Genomic DNA, 24,509 nt, shown 5'->3' with positions numbered 1-24,509 from the left:
AGCTGCATTCCATAAGTTTTGGTATGCTGTGTTTTGTTTTCATTTATATAAAGGATTTTGTAATTTCTCTTGTGATTTCTTCTTTGACCTCTTAGATATTCAAGAGTGTGCAGTTTAATTTCCACATATTTGTGAAATTTGCCAAAAATTTTTGCATTACTGACTTCTAATTTATCCCAGTTGTGGACAGAGAACATTTTAAGTCTGAAATAATTTTAAATTTATTTAGACTTGTTTTATGGCCAAACATATGGTCTAGCCTGGAGAATGTTCCATGTGTGCTGGACGAAAATGACTATTCTGCTATTGTTAGGTGGATTCCTCTATAGATGTCTATTAGATCTGTTTGGTTCTTAGTGTTAAAGTTTCTGTTTCCTTGTTGATGTTCTGCCTACTTGTTCTGTCCAATATTGAAAGCGAGGCATTAAGTAGTCTCCAACTATTATTGTTGAATTATCTCTTTCTCCCATGCATTCTGTCAGTTTTTGCTTCATGTATTTTAGGAATCTATTAGGTGCATGTATGTTAACAATTATTATCTGTTCCTAATATGAAATTCACAGAATTCTACAAAATTGTAGGTTTTATTGCTCATTAGGAAAGTAACTGGGCCTCTTTTTCCTCATCTTTAAAATGGTAAAAATAGTACCATGACGGGTGTAGTATGAGAAATAAAAATACTTAGCATATAGTAGGCACTCGATAAATAAGGTTTTTTCTGTTGTTTTTCAGACATTGTTTTCTCATTGAGATTGCATTGTACTAGATTTGGTATTCCTTAGGGATGTGTTTACAATCTCTAATCACTGATGCTCTTCCTATTAGGCTGAACAGAAGAAAGTACTGCATTTATCTCTTCATCCAGATTGTGGGATGATGGAGTAATACTGCCATAGAATTCTTGGAAGATAGACTCTCTTTGAAGTCTGTTGGTCTTTTCTGCTTTAGGATATATGACAGGGACTGTCTAGATTGTCTGCCGTGAGGCAGTTATCAGTTACTGATTACCTCTTGATGATATTATGTCAAAGTTTTTATTATCCTTTTGCCTTGGCTGTGGCAAATATAAGGCACCAAAAATGTAAGAAACGACGGACTTCAAACAGCTTATTATTTTAAATAATAACTACTTATTAACAGGTTAATTTGTATTAATTCAATCGAGTTATTTTCCTTAAAATGAATTTCCCTCCCCTCCCCTCCCCTCCCCTCCCCTCCCCTCCCCTCCCCTCCCCTTCCCTCCCCTCCCCTCTCCTCCCCTTTCTTTTATTCTTCCTTTTACCTCTGCCTCCCAGGTTCAAGCAATTCTCCTGCCTCAGCCTCCAGAGTAGCTGAGATTACAGGCACCAGCTACCACACCCAGCTAATTTTTTTGTAAATTTAGTAGAGACCAGGTTTCACCATGTTTTCTGGGCTGTCTTGAACATCTGACCTCAGGTGATCCACCTGCCTTGGCCTTCAAAGTCCTGGGGTTACCAGCGTGAGCCGCCATGCCCAACCAGATTTTCTTTTTTTATAGATGGGACATGATTCTCTAAATCCCTCAGAGGGGTAGCTGTTTCCCAGAAAGCACATTTCTTAATTTATTCAATGCAAATTGACAAGTTAATCTCTCCTGCATGACTTAAATCTTTCTTATTATAATTTACGTTTTTTTTTCTTGTACTTTAAGTTCTGTGGTACATGTGCAGATCTTGCAGGATTGTTGCATAGGTATACACATGCCATGGTATACACATCCCTGGTGAATCTGACTATCATGTGCCTTGGGGTTGTTCTTCTTGAGGAATATCTTTGTGGTGTTCTCTGTATTTCCTGGATTTGAATGTTGGCCTACCTTGCTAGTTTGGGGAAGTTCTCCTGCATAGTATTCTGAGGAGTGTTTTCCAGCTTGGATTCATTCTCCCTGTCACATTCAGGTACACCTATCAAACGTAGATTAGGTCTTTTCACATAACCCAATCTTCTCGGAGGCTTTGTTAGTTTCTTTTCACTTTTTTCTCTAATCTTACCATCTCGTTTTATTTCATTGAGTTGGTTTTCAATCTCTGATATCCTTTCTTCTGCGTGATCTTTTTGGCTATTGTAACTTATGTATGGTTTGTGAAGTTCTCGTGCTGTGTTTTTCAGCTTCATCAAGTTGTTTATGTTCTTCTCTAAGCTGGCTATTCCAATTAGCATTAGCTAATTGTTACTTCTGTTACTCATCCAATTCTTTCTCCATCCAGTTTTGTTCCCTTGCTGGTGAGGAGTTGTAATCCCTTGGAGGAGGAGAGACATTCTGGTCTGTGATGAATTCATCCTTTTTGTGCTGGTTTCTTTCCATCTTCATGGCTTTATCTGTCTTTGATCTGATCTGTTGGCTGTGAAACTCTCAAGAGAGAGGGTTTCCATTTGTTGGTCTTTGTAGGGGTGGGACCAGCCCAGCCCTATCACCTGTCTCCCTGCTTTCAGCTCCCCATCTTTCTGGGGAGGGAGCAGCTCCATCCCACAGGTTTTCTCAGCGCTAGTCAAAATGCCCACCCGGATCTGTGCTGACAACCTGTGGCATCAGCCAGAGCTGCCACTCAGATCTTTACTATTAACTTGCAGTGCTTTTCAGCCCAGTGGGAATCTCCTGGTTTGTGGGTTGCAGAGGGCATGGGAGAAGTGCACTATCTGCACTAGCTGAACAGGAGTGCCGGAGGGGAAAAAGTCCCTGATCCTCTGGTCAGTTGAGCTTCCTGGGAGAGGCAGCAACCTGCCCTACCTGGGTTTGCCCTCTTTGGGTTACACCCACTGTCCAACCAATCCCATTGAAATGAATCTGGTACCTCAGCTGGAAATGCGGAGATCACTCGCCTTCTGCATCTCTCTCACTGGGAACTGCGCTCCAGAGCTGTTCCTATTTGGCTAACTTGGAGGAAATCCTAATTTAAGTTTTTAAAGCTTATATACTATATTGGACTTGAAAAGCAGCTCCTAAGCCTCTTTGCTTTAATATTAGTGATAATTGTAATTAAGAACACCAATGATGGTGAAATGGTATTAGTGGACTGTTATCTTAAATTTGCCTCTCTCCTTTCTTCACAAGTTGGTGATCTCTAAAGGTGATTGTACAACAAGAGGAGATATGGTCGCCTTGAACTGTGAGACTTGCTTCATGAAAAATAAATGGGAAGGAGCCAAGGAATGATTGATTGGCAAGTGTAGGAAGTGGAATTGTAGAAATTTTTTATTTTTATTTGAAGACTTTAAGTCTAAAACTCAGTTATTTTTCAGTAATTAATTTTCTACATTTTTTAAATTAAAAAATGAAAAAACAGTTTTCTTTGTGGAATTCTGTTCATTTATCATGCCTGGAGACAGAAGCCAATGGATTGAGGTTTATCTACAGTGACATATTCCATGCAGCTCCCTGGCATTCTCTTTCTTTTCTGATATTTTGTTAGTTCTATCTAGTAATTACTGATGGAAAAATAATGATTACATAAAAAAATCTACAAGAGTAGGAAAGAGGAAAAAGACCAGTATCCAAATCTTAATAGTAGATGAACTTAGATGAGCTCTGTATGATTTTACTATATAGTTTCTACTTTTTTGTATTTTTAGGTATTTGAAAAGTATGCTATACTGAGTATTTGTAACTTAAAAAATGAAGTTGCATCTTATCCAAATAAAGATCAAATGGATACATCAGGTACCCTGGTCAGTCGTTTCTTCAAGCTATTTTTACCATATCAAACACCATGCTGATCAGCTTAGGTATCATGATATGTAATGCTTTTGAGCATAAAACAGATATTAAAAATAAGATATAGAACATTATTTGTGTCAATATTTATTTTGAAATAATCTCTAGAACAAAATGAATTTTTTTAAAAAGTACTTAAAATGTATTAATACCTGAATGTTAATAATTTAATATTTTTTCCCCAAGTGATTGCACAATGCTTAAATATATTTAAACCAAAAAGAGGCAATAAAGTAGAATCCCCCCAATTATCTCAAAATCTGATTTTAAGTAAATGTTGCATTTGTAAGTATTTCCTCTTATGTTTTTTTTAATATAGTCACTACTATATGTACTTGCTTTTATGTTACATAAGCTTTTAATATATAACTTAATCTCTAAGATGTTATTTGGTTGAGAGGCCTCAATTGATTAGACACCGATCTTATTATAAAATCAGAAATAATAATAATTGCTTGTAATAAGTGGAAAGGTTAATATTCATGAGCTTCATAATCTTTGAGCAGTTACATATATGCAAAATAATTACTGTAATTACTCGTAGATGATAGTCTCTGGCTTGAGAAAAAGTTTGGTTTGACATTTAGTAATTAAGCCTTATTGCGTGATACTGCCTTGACTCAGCAAAGCCACATATAATATAAATCCAGTGTAGAGGACTTTGGTTTTTAAATGTTAAAAATATAATTGGAGCAGACAGGTACCTAAAATATGCTCTTATAATGGGAATAAAAAGCAGTTTAATAAGTTCACATTCATTTCCTATTTGATTGCTAAATATTTAAGAGTTTTTCAGTTATGGCCTGTCTCACAGAGGAAGTATGATTATCTAAATATGTACTTATTTTTTTTTTATAAAGGAATTGCTTGCTCAACTCAGTGCTTTCTGTAAAACACTGCAAAATTGTGTGCATCTGCAAGTTAACACCATGACATATCAGGCTAAAACAGAAGAGAACTTGATTGCAGACCTGAAGCTAATTTTCATGGTTTTGATACCAAAAACAAATCTCGCTAGAATACACTCAAGATTTTTTGAACAGTCCGTGAAAGGTGACAGGGATGTTAATCTCCACTTCAGCCCGGGCAACTTCACTCAAATCCTTGGCATTCAGAATCAGGAGATAAGCAGGCTTTTGTCCTGCCCCTGGGCTCACCACCACACTTAGAACTACACCTGTTAATCAGAAGTAAATAAGAAAATATTGAGTCTTAGAAAGCCCAAGCTATAGATTAAATGTCACTGAAATAATATAAGAGGTATTACATTGACAAATATTGGAAACCATATGACCTGACTTCTTTTTCTGACTCTTCTACCACCTGAAGAGGTCTTTTAAACTCTTTATGTACCCTAGACTGTAAGCCCCAAGAAGGGAGTGTCATGTCTGTCTTGCTCTCTGCTATATCTTAGTATCCTATGACAATGACTACAGCATAGTAAGTGCTCTTTAAATACTTACTGAATAAAGGGATCTGTTCTTATCTGTAACATAAAAATATAGTATCTGCTGTACATACTGTAAAAAACTGTGATGATCAAATGAAAAGTGTGTATAAAAGTCTTTGAAAGCAATAAGATATATGTATGGTTTCTAAGATCTATACCGAACCTGACTTCTTCAAACAAAATAAATCTTTTACAGTTTTGACTGGATATGTAAAATCATTTGGTGTGAAATGGCTCCACAATTCTTTTTCTCCTTTCTCTGTAGTTTTCCATATTTTAATCCCATAGAGTGTAATCTACCTCCCTCTCCCAGCTGAGAAATAGTTAACTAACACTGATGCTTTGTAAATTTCAATTGCTGAATTTGAGTTGCTTGCTGTGGTTCTGAATCTTTTTCTAGCCCTAGCTTACAGAAAGAACAAATGAAAACTAGTCACAGAGCTGCCTTCTTATTCTCTTGTATCTGCTATAATACTTTGCTTCCCTTCTTAGAATATTATTTTTTAGAAGTATATCTTGGTTTGGAAAAGCAAAAACCTAAAATTCATGTTGCCATTTTTTTTTCTTCCTTGTCTCCCTCATCTAGAGCAGACATTGATGCTCCACCAGATGCCAAATGGTGCTTTCACATTTTTTTCTACTGGTAATCAACAAGGCCTGACCACAAGATGAAAATTCTTTTCAAATAAGTTTAATTCTTCAGTGCTGTTCTATTTATAGTATTAAAGGTAATTTTTTAGTATTATGGAATAATCAACCTTACTCCTTTCCTAATGAACTAACATATAAAACTGCAGTAAGAAGAGTGTTCAAACACATCAATTGCTTTCATTACCATCATCTTCTTCCAAGGCATCTGGGTGAGAAACAAAGATGGGTTCTGATGGATATGAATCAGGCTCTTGCCAAACCCAAGTTTCTTTAGTTTTGACATTCAGCTTACAGAGCTGCTTGTAAGAAAGAAAAATCAATCAAGCAATCAGTCACTATGCTTTACTTAACTGGCATATTCTCAAAGCACTGTTGTAATATTAGTAAGAAGGATTAATTACCCTATCTGGAACAAAGTGATTCAAGCCAAGTCCATATGCATATGTGTAAGGTTTCCCACAATACTTCTGGTAATTGATTTGAGGAAACTCAAATGCTGCAAAATAGAACACATGCTTAGGAAAACTCTGGTAATCTCTTTGAATAAAACATTTGTTCACCCCGTGTGAGGTTTTCTCTAGATCATCTCACCTTGGCGAGGCCCTGAAAACAGAACCTCAGGCTCCAGCCAGATCGTCTCGTCACTGCACAGAATTGCAGTGGCAGTTGTATTGGGGAGCGTGACTAAATTCTTGCCTGTGTCAGCCTAGGAGAGAAGATAACAGAAACCTCAGTGAGCAGGAAAGAATTCAAACGGCCAGAAATACAGACGTCCTAAGTCTTGGCTCCTAGGTTCTTTTTTAGGTCAACATGCAGGATGGAACAGTGCAGGAAGCTACAGATAAGGGACCCTGGGATGTGACTGGACAAGTTATCTGTGCCTGTGTCAGTCACTGGCTATGTATTACTGGGAAAGTCACATAACCTCTTAGGCCATCAATTTTCTCTTCTGTAAACTGAGACCATCCTTGAAGAAAATTTAGAGGTCCAAAGGGACCTCTGCAAAACAAAAAAACAAAAACCAAACAAAAATCTCAAAACCAATAATAATAATAATGTTTTTCTGCAGAACAACAAAGACTTCAACTGCCTGAGGGGTAAAAGAATGTGTATATCTCTTTCCCACTTAGTATATGTTTTGAGTTTGCTTGAAAAAAATCCTGGTAGGGCGCGGTGGCTCACACCTGTGATCCCAGCACTTTGGGAGGCTGAGGCAGGTGGATCACGAGGTCAAGAGATCGAGACCACCCTGGTTAACATGGTGAACCCCTGTCTCTACTAAAAATACAAAAAATTAGTTGGGCATGGTGGCGCTCGCCTGTAATCCCAGCTACTCAGGAGGCTGAGGCAGAAGAATTGCTTGAACCCAGGAGGCGGAGGTTGTGGTGAGCCGAGATTGCACCATTGTACTCCAGCCTGTGTAACAAGAGCAAAACCCCTTTCAAAAAAAAAAAAAAACTGTAAGGTTTTTTTTGACAAAAAGAAAAAAAAAAACCCACTGGGCCATATGTTTCCTAAGACCTCTTGTCACACACACATGATTTTTCTGATTATTTTATGAAAATAATGGATGAGATTTTTCTAAGCACATATCTACCTATTAATAATTTCATCAAATACTTGATTTTATGTTTTGTTCTAGACTCCATTCTTGGCATTCAAGATATTTTGAAGAGTAAAGTCCCTGTACTCATGAAGTCTGCATTCTAGTTTAAGGAGATATGCAATAAATGTAATTAATAAATTTCATAACATACCACAAATGTGGACAGAAAAAAACAGAGTAGAGGAAAGAAGATCAGAAATGTGACAGGTAAGTGGGTTAAAATTTGGATAGATAGTTAGGGCAGGTCTCTTTGAACAGTGGAGACACATCTCTTAGAAGATGAGAGAATTAGCAATGTAGATATCTGGGGAAGAGCATTCAAGCTGAGAGAACAAATTGCGCAGAGGTTGAGGGAGGAGGATGCTAAGTGTGTTTGAGGAGCATCAAGGAGTCCAGTGTAGATCCTGTTGACTGAGCAAGGGGAGAGAATGAGAAAGGAGGGTGGAGAGGTCATGAGTCAGATTGTACAGAGCCTTGTATGTCATTATGAGGACTGGCTCTTTCTCTGTGAGTGATGGGAAGCCATTGGAGGGCTTTCAGCATGGGCGTGAGATGCTATGATTTATTTTTAGGGTAGCCTTGTGAGTAAGGAGGATGCAAAAGTGGAATCAGGGAAACTAGTTTGTCTTGTAGTCGTCTAGTTGAAAGAAAACAATGGGTAACACTCGGCCAGTAGCATTGCAGTCGGTGAGAAGTGGAAGAAGTGAAAGGCAGAGTCAAGAAGATTTCCTGTCGAATAGGATATGGGATGAGGAAGAGGCATGAAAGTAAGAGAAGCATCAAGCATAACACCAAGGTGTTTGACCTGAACAATGAAAGACTGATGTCACAACAAAGACAGGAGCTGCTACAGGTGGAGTAAATTTTTGGTGGGGGAAGATGAGAAGTTCAGGTCTTGTCCTGTTAGACTTGTGACATCTATTGGGCATCCAAATGCGGATGTGGAACTGGCACTAGCAGGTAAGAACGTCAAGTTTATGAAAAAGCTAAAAATGTAAGTGATTAAAGCATGAATATTTAACACGAGTGAGTGTACAAATGGAAGATAGGGGAATCAAGGCCCTCCATCAAGATGAGGAATGAGGAGGTAGCTGGTTGAAGCAAAAATGTTAAAAGAAGGATTTTGTAAGAGCCTGATAAAAATGATAGCAGAGTGATGATCTAGGAAAAATGGGGAGAATTGGGAGAGTGATTTCCCTGAGGGGGTGAAGAAGGATGAAAGAGATCAGCTCTGGATAGGAAGACAGATAATTCAGTATATGGGTACAGATGCTGGTGGGTGGGTAGATGTGGTGGTAAGTCTATGGTTCCTTTCTGATTTCTTTCATTTGTTTCAGAAAAAGGAAACATAGTCATCAGCTGCATCTGAGTGTGGAGGCGGGAAGTGGGAGGTGGTAAAAGTTTGAAGAGAGGAAGGTGTGGAATATTTAACTAGCAAAGTGAGAGAGTAAGTGAATCTGGGAAATGCAGCAGAAAGATTTGTGGTCATGCATCTAAAATTGGACCAATTAACATGATTTTGTGTTGTCTGTACTTAGTTCAGCCTCAGAGGTATAAGCATGCAGGGAATGGAGAGTTGAATCTAAGTAGGGTTGTGGTTTTGACAAGTGACTTTGATAAAGTAAGAAAGAGGCAGGAGAAATGAAGGTCTACATGAGAAAGTGATTGCAATTATTGACCATAAAGTTTAAATTGAGTGAGGAGACAGGGTAAATCCTCAAGGGAGTGAGAGAGAGCATGAGAAAGTATTGTGTTCAATGGATTCGAAGTTCTTGGTGGAAATTGCAGTCAGGCAAGTGATGTTGAAAGATAAAAAGTCAGAGTGTGTCATACATGAAACAGATTATGGAAGGAGTATACTCTTAAGTACTGGCAAAGTCAATGGTATGAGGGGTGTATATATGTATGTGTATACACATCACTGGGCTGTGTGATTAGCTAAAATAAGATGAAAGCTTGGGGAATTTTAAGGGTGAATAGAGGGAACAGTGGTCTGAAAGCAGCAAAGAGGGAGGACACCTACCCCAACTCCAGGCCAAGTGGTGAAAGGGCTGTCCCCTTGTACAGAGGAGAAACTGCTTCCCCTGGAAATTGCTGTTGGGGAGACCAGTGTCCTTAGGAGAGAGAGCCAGATTTTGGTTTAAGAAAGAAGATGAAGGGAACTTTCTAAGAAGAGAGGACAGGATATTTTTCTTGTAGTGGACTACGAATTAAAAGTAAATAGTGGAAGATTTTCAGAATAGGGAAAGTATGGGAGGTGGGAGCCAATAGAGGAGAAAATTCTGCAAGATTTTGCGAAATAAGGGACTGGAGGCACTTAGTGATAATGCTGGGAAGAAGTGAGGGGTGTGCACATGTATGCATATTTATGTACATGCATATAAAAAGTACAAATGTCTATATCTATGTTTAATATATTATTTATGTGGCTTCAAGTTAAATTTTTTTACTTTGTTCTATTTTGCTTATTTTTCTTGTTAAATTAGGCTTTCTGTTTGTTTGTTTGTTGAGACGGGGTCTTGTTCTGTTGCCCAAGCTGGACTGCAGGGGCATGTAGCTCACTGTAACTTTGAACTCCTGGGCTCAAACAATCCTCCTACCTCAGCCTTCCAAGTAGCTGGGACCTGTGGCCCTTCTATTTTTCCCTTCATTGCCAAACTTTTAAGAGTATAGACTCAGTATCTGCTTCCACATACTCAACTGCTTACCTTAAGTGCCCTGAAACCTGACCTCTGCCTGTCTCACTGTATTCCGTTGGAGATCGCTACATCTAGTGCTTGGCTTTTAGTCTTCATCCTTTCAACTTGTCTCTAGCAATGGGCCCTGTATAACCCTCGCCCGCCCTCATCTTTGTGACATTACTCTCTCTTAGTGGGAACTAGGGCTTTCTGGTGGCTCTTGTTTCTTTTTCTGGCTTCTCTTGTTTCTACCATTTGCTGCACGTGAGTGTTTTCTGGAGCTACTGTGCTTGGCTGTCTTCTTTCTCAACATTCTCTGGCTCTCAGATTCCTTATTCTAAAAATAAGCAAATTCTGAATGTTTCTTTTGGAAAACCTATTCTAAAATATGATTTTTCCCCCTGTTAGCAGTCTTATCTCTCTATTCTTATATATTTTATTGTTATTTCAATACCAGTAATCATCAGCTTTTCTTTTGTTTAAAACCTTCACTGTCTCCTCATTACCAGTTCAATAAAGTGCAAATTTCTTAGCCTGGCTTTAAAGTCTTCTAAGATTACAACCTACTTTTGTAACTTTTTATCCCATTTACTCTACTACTTTTGCCTAGGTTCCAACCAATGATAGCAGCCAATTCTCTCTGCGTTTCTCCCTCTCCACTTCTCTGTCTTTCCTCAAGCTGTTCTTTCTGTCTTCAATTGTTCTGCTTCAATCCCATCTCCACCTGCCATATTACTGCCCCTTGCAAATAACTGTGTTCCATGAATCTCCCCAAACAAGTATGACTACACCGTTATCTGCCTAGCTATTAAGAAATCAATTGATTCCTCCTGAGAGTACTATTCCTGTGTTGACATGCATGGCTATTCCTGAATCGCCTTCTTTCTCTCTGATACGCTGGGTAATGGGCTCCATAAGAACTACAAGTGTATTACTTTATGTATCCACTGAAACCAATAGAATGATGCCTGTTGTAGTGGCTACTCAATAACTATTGGAAGAAAGAGAAGATGGATGAGATGATGTTAGATACTTTTTATCATTATTACAGTTCCCTATTCTATAATTGGGTAATATTTCTTCAGGCAGTGATAACCATACAGTTAGAAAAATCTTTTTCCTTTATTTCGAAATGTGAATATTCAAGTTAAGTGATCCTCGTTTATTTCCCTGATTTAAAGATGACTGTAATTTTACCATTGTTAGCAAAATAAGAGTTTACTGAAATTAACTGACTCATCCGTTTGGTAAGTATTTTGGGGACATTCAACTACATGTTAGTGATATGCTTCCTAAGAGGAAAGCAAAAATCCAGAAGGTACCCAGACTGATCTCTTTCCATGGTCTTTCTTCGGAGCTCTGGATCCATGTATAGCAGCCACCTATGGAATGCTTTGCTAAGATGGCTAGTGGGTACTTCCACGTTAACATGTGTAAAGCAAAACTTACTCTTTTTTTCTGTAGCTAGTTCCTCTTCCTTCTAGGTTTTCAGTTCAGTGAATTATACCATCATTCACTCAACTGCTCAGGGTAGAAATCTTAAAGACATCCTGAACTCCTTCCTCTCCCTTACCCCTCATATGTAATTAGGCACCAACTGCTGTCGATTTGACTGCCTAAATATCTCTCACGTTTGCATCTTTATCTCTCAGTAACTCAGGTGTCTATTCCCTTTTATTTGTCTCATTGCTTTAATCCTGTAATAGGGCTTTTAGCCTCTACTCTAGACTCCCCGCCTTCCAGTCTGTCCTCCATGATGCTGCCAGAGTGACATTTCTGAATCACAGATCTAATCATGTCCTTAAAATACACACACTTAAAATGCTTAAATGGCTCCTTGTTATTTATATAACACTCAAAGGGTTATATAGCCCATCTTAGTATTTCTCCAACCCATCTTTCCAGTCTCTCTGCCCAATACCCATCTCCCCTACACCCCTAAGTAAACCAACCTCAGCAACTACTTTATATCTCTAGATGAAGTCTTACATTTTTAATTCCTCCTTGCCTTTATAGAAGCCCTATTGCCTGTTTGTAATACTCAACCTCAACCTCCTCCTCCTTTCTCATTCTTCATAGAGCTCACAAACTTGCTTAAGAGCAGTGGTGTTTGGTTCTAAATTGAGTTCATTTTCTACTACACCATATCTAAGCCTCTGGTACAAAGTTTTACATTCCATGTAGCTGTTTCAATAATCCCTTTTGTGCAACCAGGGAGAAAATAGATATAAAAGAAAGCATATATTCACATATCCATATGTGAGAATTAAATTTTATTGATTTTGACTGGTGTTTCCATCACACTGCAAACTCTAGATGTTACTCTGGTTATTCTAAAAAGGCAGTCTCTAAATACAGGGAGAAAAAGTAGAAATAAAGAGATGACTGTCTATTGTTAGTAATGATTTTTAACCTCTAGTGATATTTTTCAGAAGATTTATAGAAAACCAAAATAATGAACTGGTTTCCCCACAAGGGTATGTTTTCATCTCTCCAGAAATTCAAATTAAATTATTTAAAGTATTTATGTTATTGGTAAAGTATGATAGGAACAGTGGATCTGCACTATTCACCGAGAAAGTATATTTTAAAGACAATTTTGTAAATACAAGAACAGCAGATTTAGAATAAAAAAACCTGGTTCTTATCCTGGCTCTGCTGCAGTTGCTTTTGCTAAGTCACATTACTCCTCTGAGCTTTCGTTTCATTTGTAAAATGAAGGAAGTTTAATTAGTTTATTTTTAAAGCTCCTTCTAGCTCTCACATTTCAAGACTTTATGTATAAACATGAGGCAGGAAGACAATTCCTGAGAGAGATGAAACGTCCTGGTTAAATCTGAAATCTATGGAGAAGCAGGTTACCTTGTCAATATTCAAAGGAAGCACATATCTCCTAACTTCAGGTTGAGGAGCCTTTCTGGCATTTTTTTTCACCTCTTCCCAGTTCTCACGTAAATTGGCTAAATATAAGTAATTATAAACAAACTCAAATCTGCAAAAATACAAAGTCAAACATGAGCACAGGCAATTACAAATAATTTTAGGGAGATGATTCATGCCTTTTAAAGCACAAGTGCCTGCCTGTTCTTTATTCCACAACCCAGAAACTGCTATTGAGCCAGGTATCTTAGAGCCCTTTCCTCTGCCCACACCGAGTGAAAATAAAGAAACCTGCTTAATGGACTTAGTAACAGCAGCCTTGAGATTCTTTCTGTTCTGCCTCCTGTCACCATTTTGTTTGTATCTTTAGGGGCTGCTGTCTTTTCAGTGACTTGTCTAGTGTGAAAAATGCATGCCTTTTTCTCCCTTCCCAGAGTGGGTGGGGTTCAAGGTTCCCGAGTGATTTTGTCAAGTTTAAGTTCACTTCTCAGGCTACAGACCTTTTGTTTTCAGGTGGGGTTCGTGGACCTGATTAGTTTTCAATCATTAACCATAGTTTTGATGTTCAGATTACCTAAACTCCCTACTGCTTTTTCAATTACATTTTTTTACTCTCGCATAACTCTGGCTGTTTTAGATGTGATTCACATTGAGAGTAGCATCTCTTTAAAAGCCTCCTAATTTCCAGGAACAATGAGAGATGCAGCATTTGTCCAGTGTCCTTTCTTACCCTTTCCAGCAGCAGAGATCCACAATCAGAAACCCATTGTCTTCATAGGTGTTGATGTGATGGAAGAGGTTGAAGGGAGAAGTCCTATATTTATTATTGAGGTACTTTTTCCTTTTTTTGTCAGCAATATGAAGCCAAACCTTGAAAAATGAGAAAAATATTTTGATGCATTTCAAAAGGAAACAAGTGTACATTATTAAACACACCTTCTTCAGAATCACAAACTTGACAAATATATCTAAGACTTACCCCCATGGTTTCATTGGACTCAAAGCAATCCATGTAGTTGGCTCCCCAAAGACTCCATGAAGAAAGGAACTTGAACAGGTTAATTTTGACTGGTGTCTCCACAAAAACGATGTAGTTGGGAGTCAGACCAAAACTGTTCAGAAACACAAACAGGCTTGTGAATAAAAGAGCTGATTCTCAAGCCACAAACAAATTTGTATATATGCGGTATGCTTAGTTACAAATCAACAGTGCCTACATGAAGTTTATTATGTTTAAATTTAGTTTTCTGCAAAAAAATATTGTGATCAGGATTGGTATCAAAGGTAGGCAAAGCATATCTTTAAACTTGAGTTTTCCTGAAGATTCATAGCAGGCCTTCAAGTTACCTATGAACGTAAGATGGCTTGAATCGGTCACTGCAGGGGAATTGTACAACGATCTCTGACTTGCTTATTGGATCTTCCTTGTCTGAAATAAAGTGGTTTTAAAAGGCTTTGGAACAGCCTCTTATTTTTTTTTTTAATACAAAGCATTTAGAACAGCTTATACAGGCAAAGAAACACATGTTGTTTTTTTTTAGAGGGGTTATTTTCATATTCTCCATCATTGGCTCTTCTTAGTGAAATTACATGTGAAGCTGCAAAATCACCCAGGAAAATCCAAATAGCAGCAGATTTGGAAATGTGCACTCAAATTGGGCTGTGGCAAGCAGAGTATAGTGGAGTCACATCTTGCAATAGCTGGAGGTGGTTTTAAGTCAGGGGAGTAGGGGAAAACCTCAGAATGGCCAAAATGCCTTTTGCAACAGCTTAAGCTGCCCAGAGGTTATAGTTTAGATGGGTTTGTGTCAATAGCCCTGTACAGTAATTCTTACGCATGTTAAAATTTACTTACTAGTAAATGAATGGTCCTCAAACTTTAGTGTGCATCAGATTCACATAAAGAGCTTCTTAAAATACTGATTGCAGGCTCCACTCTCAAAATTTCTCATTCAGTCTGCCCGGGACGGGGCTCAAGGTTTGCATTTCTAACAGTTCCCTAGGTGATGGCCTTGGTCCAAGGACTACACTTTGACAACTGTACTAAGTAATACTAAATAAAAATCTGTAGAAATTCAGATAATTCTATCATCAAGGTGGTTAACAATGAACCTGGCAATAAATAGAGAATGAATGGAGAATTCTAGGGTACATTTTTTTTGCTGTAGTTTTGCTGTAGCTTTCGATAGTATTTCTGTGAGTTAATAGTTTTGTTTGTAGTTTTGGGAATTAAGCAGAACATATTTAGTACACTCATGTATGTATGTATGCTATTATGCACACATGTATGCTTATTTAATTTAATTTTGCCTAGCACATGAATAAGTGCTCAATAAATGTTTGCTGGGTTTGAATCCAAATTGTATATGATCAAATCCATATATTTATATTATGCTACATTTTTAACATTCTAGAATAGAATTTGGACTCTTGCTTTCTATATTTTCAACTTGTCATTGCTTGATGTGGTGCCCTTGGGCACTAGGCTCCTTATAGGGTAGGGGTGAGGGCAATACTTCTAAAGTCTGAGAGTAATTTAACTATCCACCTAATGCTATTCTGATATTCTGATCTTTCTCACAATACAGTAACTTTCTCACAATACAGATACTTGTTTTCAGAAAAAGACAGATTGGTAAACTCACCTGCTTGCAGTGGAGGGATCTTTACAATGTTGTAGGCAATTGAAAAATTCTTTCCAAAGCAATTACCAATGTTGTAAACGGTTCCATCATTTTCAATGTGGGGGTGAGCAGTGGCTCCATTGACGGAGACATAGTTGCAAAGATCAACCTACAGTAGTAAAGTGAATGTCCTCCCATTGAGAAAAGGAAGATTACATTATCCTTTGTCCCTAGTCTGAGGCCACCACTACCCCTTAAACTCTCACCCTAATTGCACTTTCTTTTTCTTTCCATCTCTGGATTCGACCCTCTTTCGCCTCAAGTTCCCCTCTTCGTGCAGAACATACTGCCCCCTCATGTGTCTGAATCTGGAGTTACCTGTGACATCTGTTTCTTTGATGTATACCATACAGTACTCTGGCTAGTACTTTTCTTTTAGCATATGCATGTTGGCTTCAGATCATGTTTGGGTCCTCAGACTTCTTTATACTCTTCTTAATGTATTAAATGTAATTGTATAAAATTGCCAATATTCAATAATTGTTGATTTACAAAAATGGCAATTTTGTATGGTACTATGTAAATACACACTCTGTGTCTTGCACATAGTACTATATGAGTTTGAAACTCCAAGGGGCCTCAAGCTTCATCTAGTAAAGAAATTCTTAATTTAAGTAGACTTCAGGAGAACCATGGATCTCTTTGAATTAAGTTTAAACATTTCTGGCAAGAGCATTCAGCATTTAATTCAATTTTATGTCTCATAAGAAGTTTAGAGCTATATATGTAACACAAATGTCTCAGTTTGCAGAAGGATAAATTGAGGTCCCAGAGAGGTCAAGTGTCTTGTTTAAGGATAAAGAGTAACATGTTGGCAAATCAGCACTAGATTTCTACCTGGGACCTACTTGGTAAAGATTTATTGAATGAATAATTAATGGAATATATATTTATCTAACCAAAATTCTTTCTATTTAATTAGGGGGATATTTTTTAAAGCATATGACACTTCAGCACCCTTATTTAAATAATAGGCAAGATAGTCATTTATTCAATCAATGATTTATCAAATGTTCTGAGCTTTCACTGTGTGCCAAGCACTGTAACAAGGCCCAGGAAAGAGAAGATCCTTGCTTTCAAGAACTTCAGCCTAGACCGTCTGTCCAATATAGAGATCACTAATTTTTAGATAGAACTTCAAATTCAGTTCCTCAGTCAGATTAGCCACATTTCAAGTGCTTAATAACACCAGGATGGTGCAGTTATAGAACATTTCCATTATTGCAGAAAGTTCTATTGGATAGCACTGCATTAGACCAATAAGCTGGAATAAAGCACTGTGAGTGTGCGATGGCGTCGTAGAGAAATGCCATCTAGCCCAGACTGAGGAATTAGGCAGATTTCTTCTGAGAAACGCAACTCCAACTAATATTTAAAAGATAAGTAGTGTTAGCCAAGCGGCGTAGGAAGACAGTATGCTCCAGGGAGTGGGAATCCTAATGTAAATGCATAGACTTGTGAAATAATGTGTGCTGTTTGGGGATTACTAGTCAGTTAGCCTGGCTGCCACGAAGGGCACAAATTAGAGTGGACCAGCCACAAAGACCTTCACTTGGACTTTATTTGGGAAGTTATGGATTCTCTAGATAAATACTTTTACATTTATATTTTTAAAACTTTCTACTGCTGCCTTGAATAAATCGTATTTAAGGGTATCAGTCTGGAGGCAAAGGCACTGGTTAATTATAGTAAACAATCAAAACTTTCACATTTTTAAAATTACATTTTTACGTGAAGTTAGGGTTCAGTGCTAATAACAATGAAACCTGACTCCTAATAAAGTCTATTCTGGAGCCGTACCATGGCTTCTATGTTTCTAATTAAAATACCATGTCATTGTAATACAGATTCCCTATCAAGGTTAAATGAATGACTTAGAAACTCAGCTTCAGGTCTTCTCTAAATGAGCTGCACACACACTTGTACATGGTTACACACACACAGATAAACAACAAAGAGCAATTGGGAGTATCTGCTAAGACTTAGTAAATAGTCTGGAGAGAATCATAGATCAGTTTGTACTATTGAGACTCAATGTTGAGACTATTTTTTTCTTCTATTTCTACCAGTACTGCATTTGTGATTCTGGCCTTCAGTTTCACCCACTGGTCTCCTAGCTATACTGTATCTTTTTTGCCTTCCCATAAAGCTCACACATGGTCTCCCAAATAAACATCTTAAAGTATAGCTCTACTCATACTACCTCTTTGAGCAAAAACTTCCAATAGCTTCCTATTAGCTAAACAACATATTCCAAATGTTTAGCCAATTTTTCAAGCTTTTATTTTCAGCCTACCCTGGGTCTCACTATTCCCCTTGACATTACCTACTCTAGGCGACTAGTTCTCTACTGGGAGTGTTATTGCCCCCTAAGGGAAGATTCGGAAATGTCAGGAGCATTTTGGGTTTGCATAATGATTGAAAACATGACTGGTGTTTAGTGGATGAGGCCAGGGATGCCAAACCTCTGCCATGTGTGGGATGTCCCTATGATAAGGAGTCACCCCTGCCTAATGCCACAGTAGTACCTTCACTGAGAAATGCTGCAAGTCTAGTCAAAAGAGATTATTCCCGTTTTCCTGAATGCCTTCTACCTCTATGCCTTTGATCACCTTACCCCTTTCATCAAGCATACCCCTTCTCTAAATTCACTGAAGTCATACCTCTCCATCAGCTTCCAGCCCAAAGGCTTTCCTTCTAAACCTTCTTTGACCTGTCCCACCTTGCATTGCCAGCTACTTCCAAAGCAATTCCTTTCACATTTGTGCTTTCTCAAAGGATTTTCCTTCTTAAAGGACTCATCATATTTCTTGTCCTATTACAGTTATATATTTAATTTCTCATATAGACATTAAATCACCCGAAGACAAAACAATGCCTTATAAATAGGTGCATCTTAGTAAATATTGGTTTAAAATGAGTATCTGTTCTAAGGGCTGCTGCCTTGAGATTCCCTGAGTTCTCAGTAAAATCTGTCACTTCCTAACATTGCTGAAATTTTGTTCTATGCCAGTTTATTCAAGATCTGGCTTTATTTATAATAAGAAGTGTCTATAAGAAAGGGAAAATTAGTGCAACATACTTGCCTAGAATCAAAAATAGCATGTTTTTCAATATTAGTAGATATAATTTTTCGAGCACTCAGTATTTACCAGGTTCATGCTAGTTTATAAAAGTTATGAAAGGCAGGGACCATGTTATCTTACTCATTGATCGATCCCTTGAGTCTAGCATAAATTCTGAATATGGAAGCCCTCAATAAATATTTGTGCCATGAATGAATATGTTAGGCATTTTATATGAGTTTTCTTCAATCCATAGGTTTAAAATTTTATAGATGAAGAAACAACGTTTGTCCTGTGCCAAATAGCTAGTCATTGTTGACAAAGCTAGGATTTGAAACTTAATCTGGCTCTCATATTCTTTCCACCAAATGCACCAATTTCAGGAAAGCGTCATAGACAGAGGCAATCAGTGCAATCCATTTGGAGCTTTGAGTGGTCATTCCGTGTGTCCACATCACGTCAGAATTTTACATTCACAGCCTGAAGAATTTATGTTGAATTAATTTTAAGTTCCAAATTCTAAATTCCTGAACATCACCTAGCACTGTGTCCCACCTGCTTAATTGTCTCCAAGGTCTCTGGATTAATCTTCGTAATAAAGTTGGTCTCTGTGCAGGCGTAGTAATCTTCCCCCACTGGGTAGACATTAACAAGGGCATTGTCGGTAACCTCCACTCCTCGAAAGTAGGAGAAAAACCTGTAGAAGCAAAAGGATTTTTCAGTCCAGTAATTTTCAAGCCATGGGAGAAAAAGGGCTAATGTAAAATGTCTTGAGTTACATGCAGTTTGGGTTCAGTAACCTGGAAAATATATTCTTGCAGGGATCTGGGAAAGCACAGGTGCCAAATTCTGTTATGACGATCCTTTTCTCAGTCATTGCCCGTACGTAAGCATCGGTGCGGATGAACCTGAAGGAAGTGAAACATAAGGAAGGGTATAGAAAGGAGCAAGCTGTGCGGTCCATGTGGAGTTTAGAATGGTTATGCTAGTGTCCTCATCAAGTCAGAATCATAAATGCACAACATGAAGAATAGTTTTATTAGCACACTTTCTTGGGGTGAGCAAGCAGGGCAGATACAATGTCCCATGAGTTTAACTTTCTTTCTTGTAAACCTCACAGATGAGGAAATCGAGGTTCAGAGGAGTTAAGTGGTTGGCATATGTGGCCAAGCTGGGTTAGAATCCTAGCTGGCCAGCGCTGGACAACATGAACTTTCTGTATCATACCATGCAGCTCTGGGGGTATTTCACATAGGACCTCCACCTCTGTAACCTCTCACCTATCAACCTAAGCTTACTGGGGAAATTCAGGCATGGTGTGCTGATTATATTCCTCTCAGTCTTTTTGTGTTCCTTTTATGTTTTTCTTTAATTTTAACATTTATTTTCTTTTAAAAAGTAAATATTCTTGAATTTCATCTCTTTCCCAGACAGGTTTGCTAAACCATATCTCAGAGTAGATAGGATACCTTGCCCATGATTTCTCATGTGGAGAGCCAATTAAAATCTGATTTTGCACTTTTATTGGGAAGAAAGAGTACCCTGGTCTGTTGAAGGTATAGGAAACTCTATCTGAACTCCAACCTAAGCTCTCATGGCTGTATTTCTGTTTGACATCATATGTTTCTCTTTTATTACCATGCAAGTTGTCCTGCTTCCAGTCCCCTTTCACTTTTTCTTTACAGGTCTTCACAAAATGCCTGAAATCTCTGGTGATTAACAAAGCCACCAATAGGCTTGAACATTAAAGCAGAAGGCAAAGCAGTTGTTAATCTTTCATTAACAGGGGTTTCCTGGAATGATGATTTAGGATTTCAAGGCTTTTAGCAATAATCTCTTGTTTTCAGAAAACTTCTCTTTCTGGCATCACTATGACATGCTTTGTCCTTCACTACTTTGTGGTAGTCCTCCACCTCTTTTCCCAGTGGTCTTTGCAATTTTATAAAAAGAAAAAGGAATCAAGATGACCAATGATTTAATAAGACTAATGACAAGCATCACAAAAGCTATTATTACTAAGCGCTTTGTGTGTGCTAGACATTGTGCTCTCATTTAATGCATGTAGTGAACATATGAGCTGGATTCTATTATTTTCATTTTACTAATTATAAAACCAAGAATTGGAGGTCACTGTCTTGCCAAAGGTTACCCTCCTAGGCAAGTCATGTCTGTTGATTACAGGATTTAAGGCCAAGCATGTTGGGCCCCAAAGCCCTAGTCTTTATCTTCTCCTTTATTCCGTGATAGTGTTCCCACGTGTCCATGCAGACACACTGGCCCAGGAAGAAAGTGTGTATACAGGTTGCCTACTGGGTTCAGAGGTTAAAACTCACATGGGAGGAAGAGCTGGACCTAGGTCCTACTCTGGGAAGGAGAAGTGACATTGAGTGCTGCTTTACCTTCTGTGGTATGTGACGTGTCCTTCTTTAAAGTCAAACTTGTGCAGGAGGGCTTGCCCATCAAACAGGTGGTAAAATGGCTCAGATCCAACTTCAAAGAGTCCTGGCCCACATCGAAGGAGACTGCCAGTGAGCCAGAGGGGGATCCTGCCTGTGATGAAGGGGAGACAGAACATTGCTTCTTATCCCTGCCTTGGGCTTGTCCTTGGTAAAGCAGAATATATCAGCAGCCTGATTGGGCAGCTTCCTTTTCATAGAGCTGGCAGTGATTTTCATTCCCAGTCCTGGTGCTGGACAGCCCTTAGAAAATGTCTGCTGACTTGACTCTCCTTCACTAGGAGACCACACGTGGGAAATGTGGCAATGCCCCAGAGTGTGGATAAAGGGCTGGAAGGAGTGAGGGAGAAGCATCTTGAGAGGACTGGGACTCTCCACAAAATAGATTTTCCCGGACCCCAATCCATTTGCCTTTTGTCATCTCAATTTTTTAAAGAAGGTTTTCAAATATCTTGATATATGTTAGTGGAGTGAGAAGTAGAAGGATGGGTTAAAAGCAGGAATAAAGATATTTTTAAAAGATGTGTCTATAGAAAAAAACATTTAAATGAAAAACAGGAATCCTGGCTCTTTAAAATCTAGAATTACATCCCTCTGCGAATGTGAGCTACTGCCTGGATGAAAGTCAAACTGCTGTAGCAGGAAGTCCACAGGGTTGGATGTCAGGGAGCTGACTTCCAGGCTAAGATTAGCTCACATGTCATCTCTGGACCTCAGTTTCCTCATCTGCAAAATGTGGGGTACCCAAGATAGTCCGTAAGGCCTCTCAGCTTTGACAGTTAGGTTTGTCCCTAAAAACCCAGGTAGGTTTATCCTTTGAGAAAGACAGTGCTTGACAGTGTTTTGTTGATTCTTACCAGTGAATTTTTTTTAAGCAAATAGATTATTTTCTATAGCTAATAATGATAATGTTAGTAATAATTACTGTCTATTGATCTTTTTGTCTTGGATGTTGGGTGAATCATTCTATTTACATTAGTTCATTTAATTTTAACTACATCCCATGAGGTACATTTTGGGTTTTGGTAGGTAAGGGAATTGAGGCTCGGAACTTATAAGTAACTTAGATTATTCATAAACAGTGAAATGACAGAGCTAGGTTAGCATCTTCATCTGCCTCCCCCCAAAACCAATATAATGGGCATGAAACCCACCACCCTTTAATATTCCCAGGTGCTTGTCACTGGGCCTTCATTTGTTTAGACACCAATGGAACAGACATTTATAGGGCGTTTACTCTGTGTCAGGAACTGAACTAGGCACTGACAGTTTGAAGATGATAAAGGTGTAATTCTGATCCTTAGGGAATTCCAATTGGGCAGCGTTTTTCTACATTAGAGAAATAAAGGCAAATGAAAGAAAATGAGTTATTGCTATAAAAAGCCCAAATCACCTGATTTCTCTCCCTGTGACCCACATGGGGAGTCTGCATTGAGCAATGGAAGGAATAGGAAGGCAGAGAAGAGAGACTTGGGCAGAAAAGAGGATGGCTTGAAGGTGGGCGAGACCAACCTGTTACATGAGCTGTGAGCGGCGAAGACAGTTCCTCCACAGTTTCAAACAGTTTTTTGTAACCACCGGCAGGATGCTCGACCCTGAAATGGTGGAAGAATAAAGAAGCCCATGTTGATGCACAAAGTCTGCAGAGATAGAGGCGGCAGAGCTGCAGGAGAAAAGGCACGCTAGGGCTGGCTCAAAGCCTATTCACTCTTACCAGGAGAAGGGTGGGGAGCATGTGGGGATGGGGGTGGGGGAAAACTACTCAGGTGTGGAAGGGGGTCCCAGATCACTGCTCTGATGTCAAGAGAAATGGCCTGTCTTTTAATGTCAGTGGTCATAGTGGACTTAATCCTATCCTCTGCAGTTTTTCCTTACTTCGGAAGACAAATCAATCAATCCTACTGCTATCACTTCACTTCCTGAAATTTGTTCCTAAACAGGGGCTTTTCCACAGTATTCTCCCACCCTATCAACATGCTCAGTTCATTACATCATTTATTTTCTTGCCTCAAGGAGAGACTCATTTATCTTCTTCCCAGGGGTTGAGAGATGAAAGCTTTTTGGGTCAGGTACCTCATCCTTTGTTATTCGCTCATATTATACCATAATGTTTTCCCCACCTTCTCATTTCTCTACCAGTCTCTAAGATCTACCGTACTTTTCCATCATAGTAAGACCAGGAGATTTAGGTTCTATATTTTTGTTTATTTTCTACTACCCCTCTTCAGTTTCATTTTATAACTTCAAAGAGTAGGATCTCTGACCAGACTCAATTACAATAATTACCTTTTACTAAACAATTATTATGTTCTACATACCATAAAAAAGAAGTTTGCATGGTACTAGCTCTTTTAAATTTCATATTAACATAATGGGGTAAAAGCTAATGTAACACCTTTCTATATATGGGAAAAGCTAGACTTAAAAAGTTAGGTAATTTGTCCAAAGTCACACAGCTAGGAAATGACTGGGCAAGAAGTGGAACTCAAGTCTGTCTGAAATCCCCATACTGAAGACTGCTTCCAAAGCCTGGGCTAAGTCAAACAAACCCCCCATACTTAGAATCTGAATTCTAGATAGTTGCTTTAATATATAAGCAGGAAAAAATTTCCCCACCAAAATTTAAGGATCTTTCCTAAACAGGTTATTAATCAATGCCTTCTCTTCAGGAGCCCTTGAAATAGCACATTTATCATGAATTCACTAAGGTAATTTTAAAAAGCCTCTCAGAGATACTTACTGGATAGACATTTTCTTCCAGTTCAGGATCCAGAGTTCTGGCACCAAATGTAGAATGAAGAAGCAAGTTCTCAGCCAGGGGCCTTTTTATGCCTTCTAAATCCCCTACAAGGGGTTATGGCTTTGGGAGCCCTTCCCCACCCCTTCAGCTGAGGGAGGGGGAACAGAAGTTGCTTTCAGCTCTCAGATCCTCCTGATGCTTGAGCTTTATTTGGGCTTGCTGTTCCCATAACAGTTGTCTGGCTGTTTTCCAGAGACCTCAATCCTTCCCAAGGAGAATGAGAACAGATTAGAAAGAAAGGAGCAGCGTGGGGTGGCCAGCGTCAGACCTGAGCTGATCCCAGTCACCCCACTGGACCTTGGCACGATTCTCTGGGGCCCACCTCCCCCTACCGCCTCTGTGCCTTCATTCTTACCCTCATTCATTCAGTCACTTATTTTTAAAACTATCTATTACATACCATCTATGGAACAGACAGAGATGGGCACTGTCCCTGTCCCTATCCTCATAGATCTTATAGCTCTGTAAATGTTACAGGAAACAAACTATTCAACATTTGATTAGTC

General features: G+C 38.6%; 1 protein-coding gene across 2 annotated transcripts; it reads right to left on the bottom strand.

The window, feature by feature from the left end:
- Nucleotides 1–3,811: 3,811 nt before the first annotated feature.
- On the bottom strand, nt 3,812–24,203 carry RPE65 (retinoid isomerohydrolase RPE65). Of its 2 annotated transcripts, XM_032296628.1 has the most exons (14): nt 23,944–24,203; nt 22,716–22,798; nt 21,147–21,297; nt 19,548–19,655; nt 19,303–19,444; nt 15,644–15,791; nt 14,346–14,427; nt 13,978–14,110; nt 13,729–13,868; nt 12,981–13,110; nt 6,426–6,540; nt 6,236–6,330; nt 6,019–6,130; nt 3,812–4,910 (listed from the first exon to the last, which is right to left on the bottom strand). In XM_032296628.1, exons 1-14 carry the CDS (start codon nt 23,952–23,954, stop codon nt 4,759–4,761), a joined length of 1,602 nt encoding a protein of 533 aa, XP_032152519.1. In that variant the 5' UTR covers nt 23,955–24,203; the 3' UTR covers nt 3,812–4,758. The 2 variants fall into 2 exon arrangements, with proteins under 2 accessions (XP_032152519.1, XP_032152520.1); XM_032296629.1 differs by lacking the exon at nt 22,716–22,798 and having other exon boundaries at nt 23,944–24,128.
- Nucleotides 24,204–24,509: the final 306 nt, after the last annotated feature.

This window comes from Sapajus apella, unplaced genomic scaffold (assembly GCF_009761245.1).
Source record: "Sapajus apella isolate SASKATOON/1434 unplaced genomic scaffold, GSC_monkey_1.0 scaffold36, whole genome shotgun sequence".
Classification (NCBI taxonomy): Eukaryota; Metazoa; Chordata; class Mammalia; order Primates; family Cebidae; genus Sapajus; species Sapajus apella.
This window is presented reverse-complemented; position numbering and strand designations above follow the sequence as displayed.

Bases quoted from the DNA above. Each gene is read 5' to 3' on its own strand.
- RPE65 (XM_032296628.1), bottom strand. The intron at 14,111-14,345 runs GTAACTTGAAGG...GTTTCTGAACAG, and splicing joins AAGCCATCTTACGTTCATAG to TTTTGGTCTGACTCCCAACT. The intron at 4,911-6,018 runs GTAATGAAAGCA...TCTGATTAACAG, and splicing joins TGCCTTGGAAGAAGATGATG to GTGTAGTTCTAAGTGTGGTG.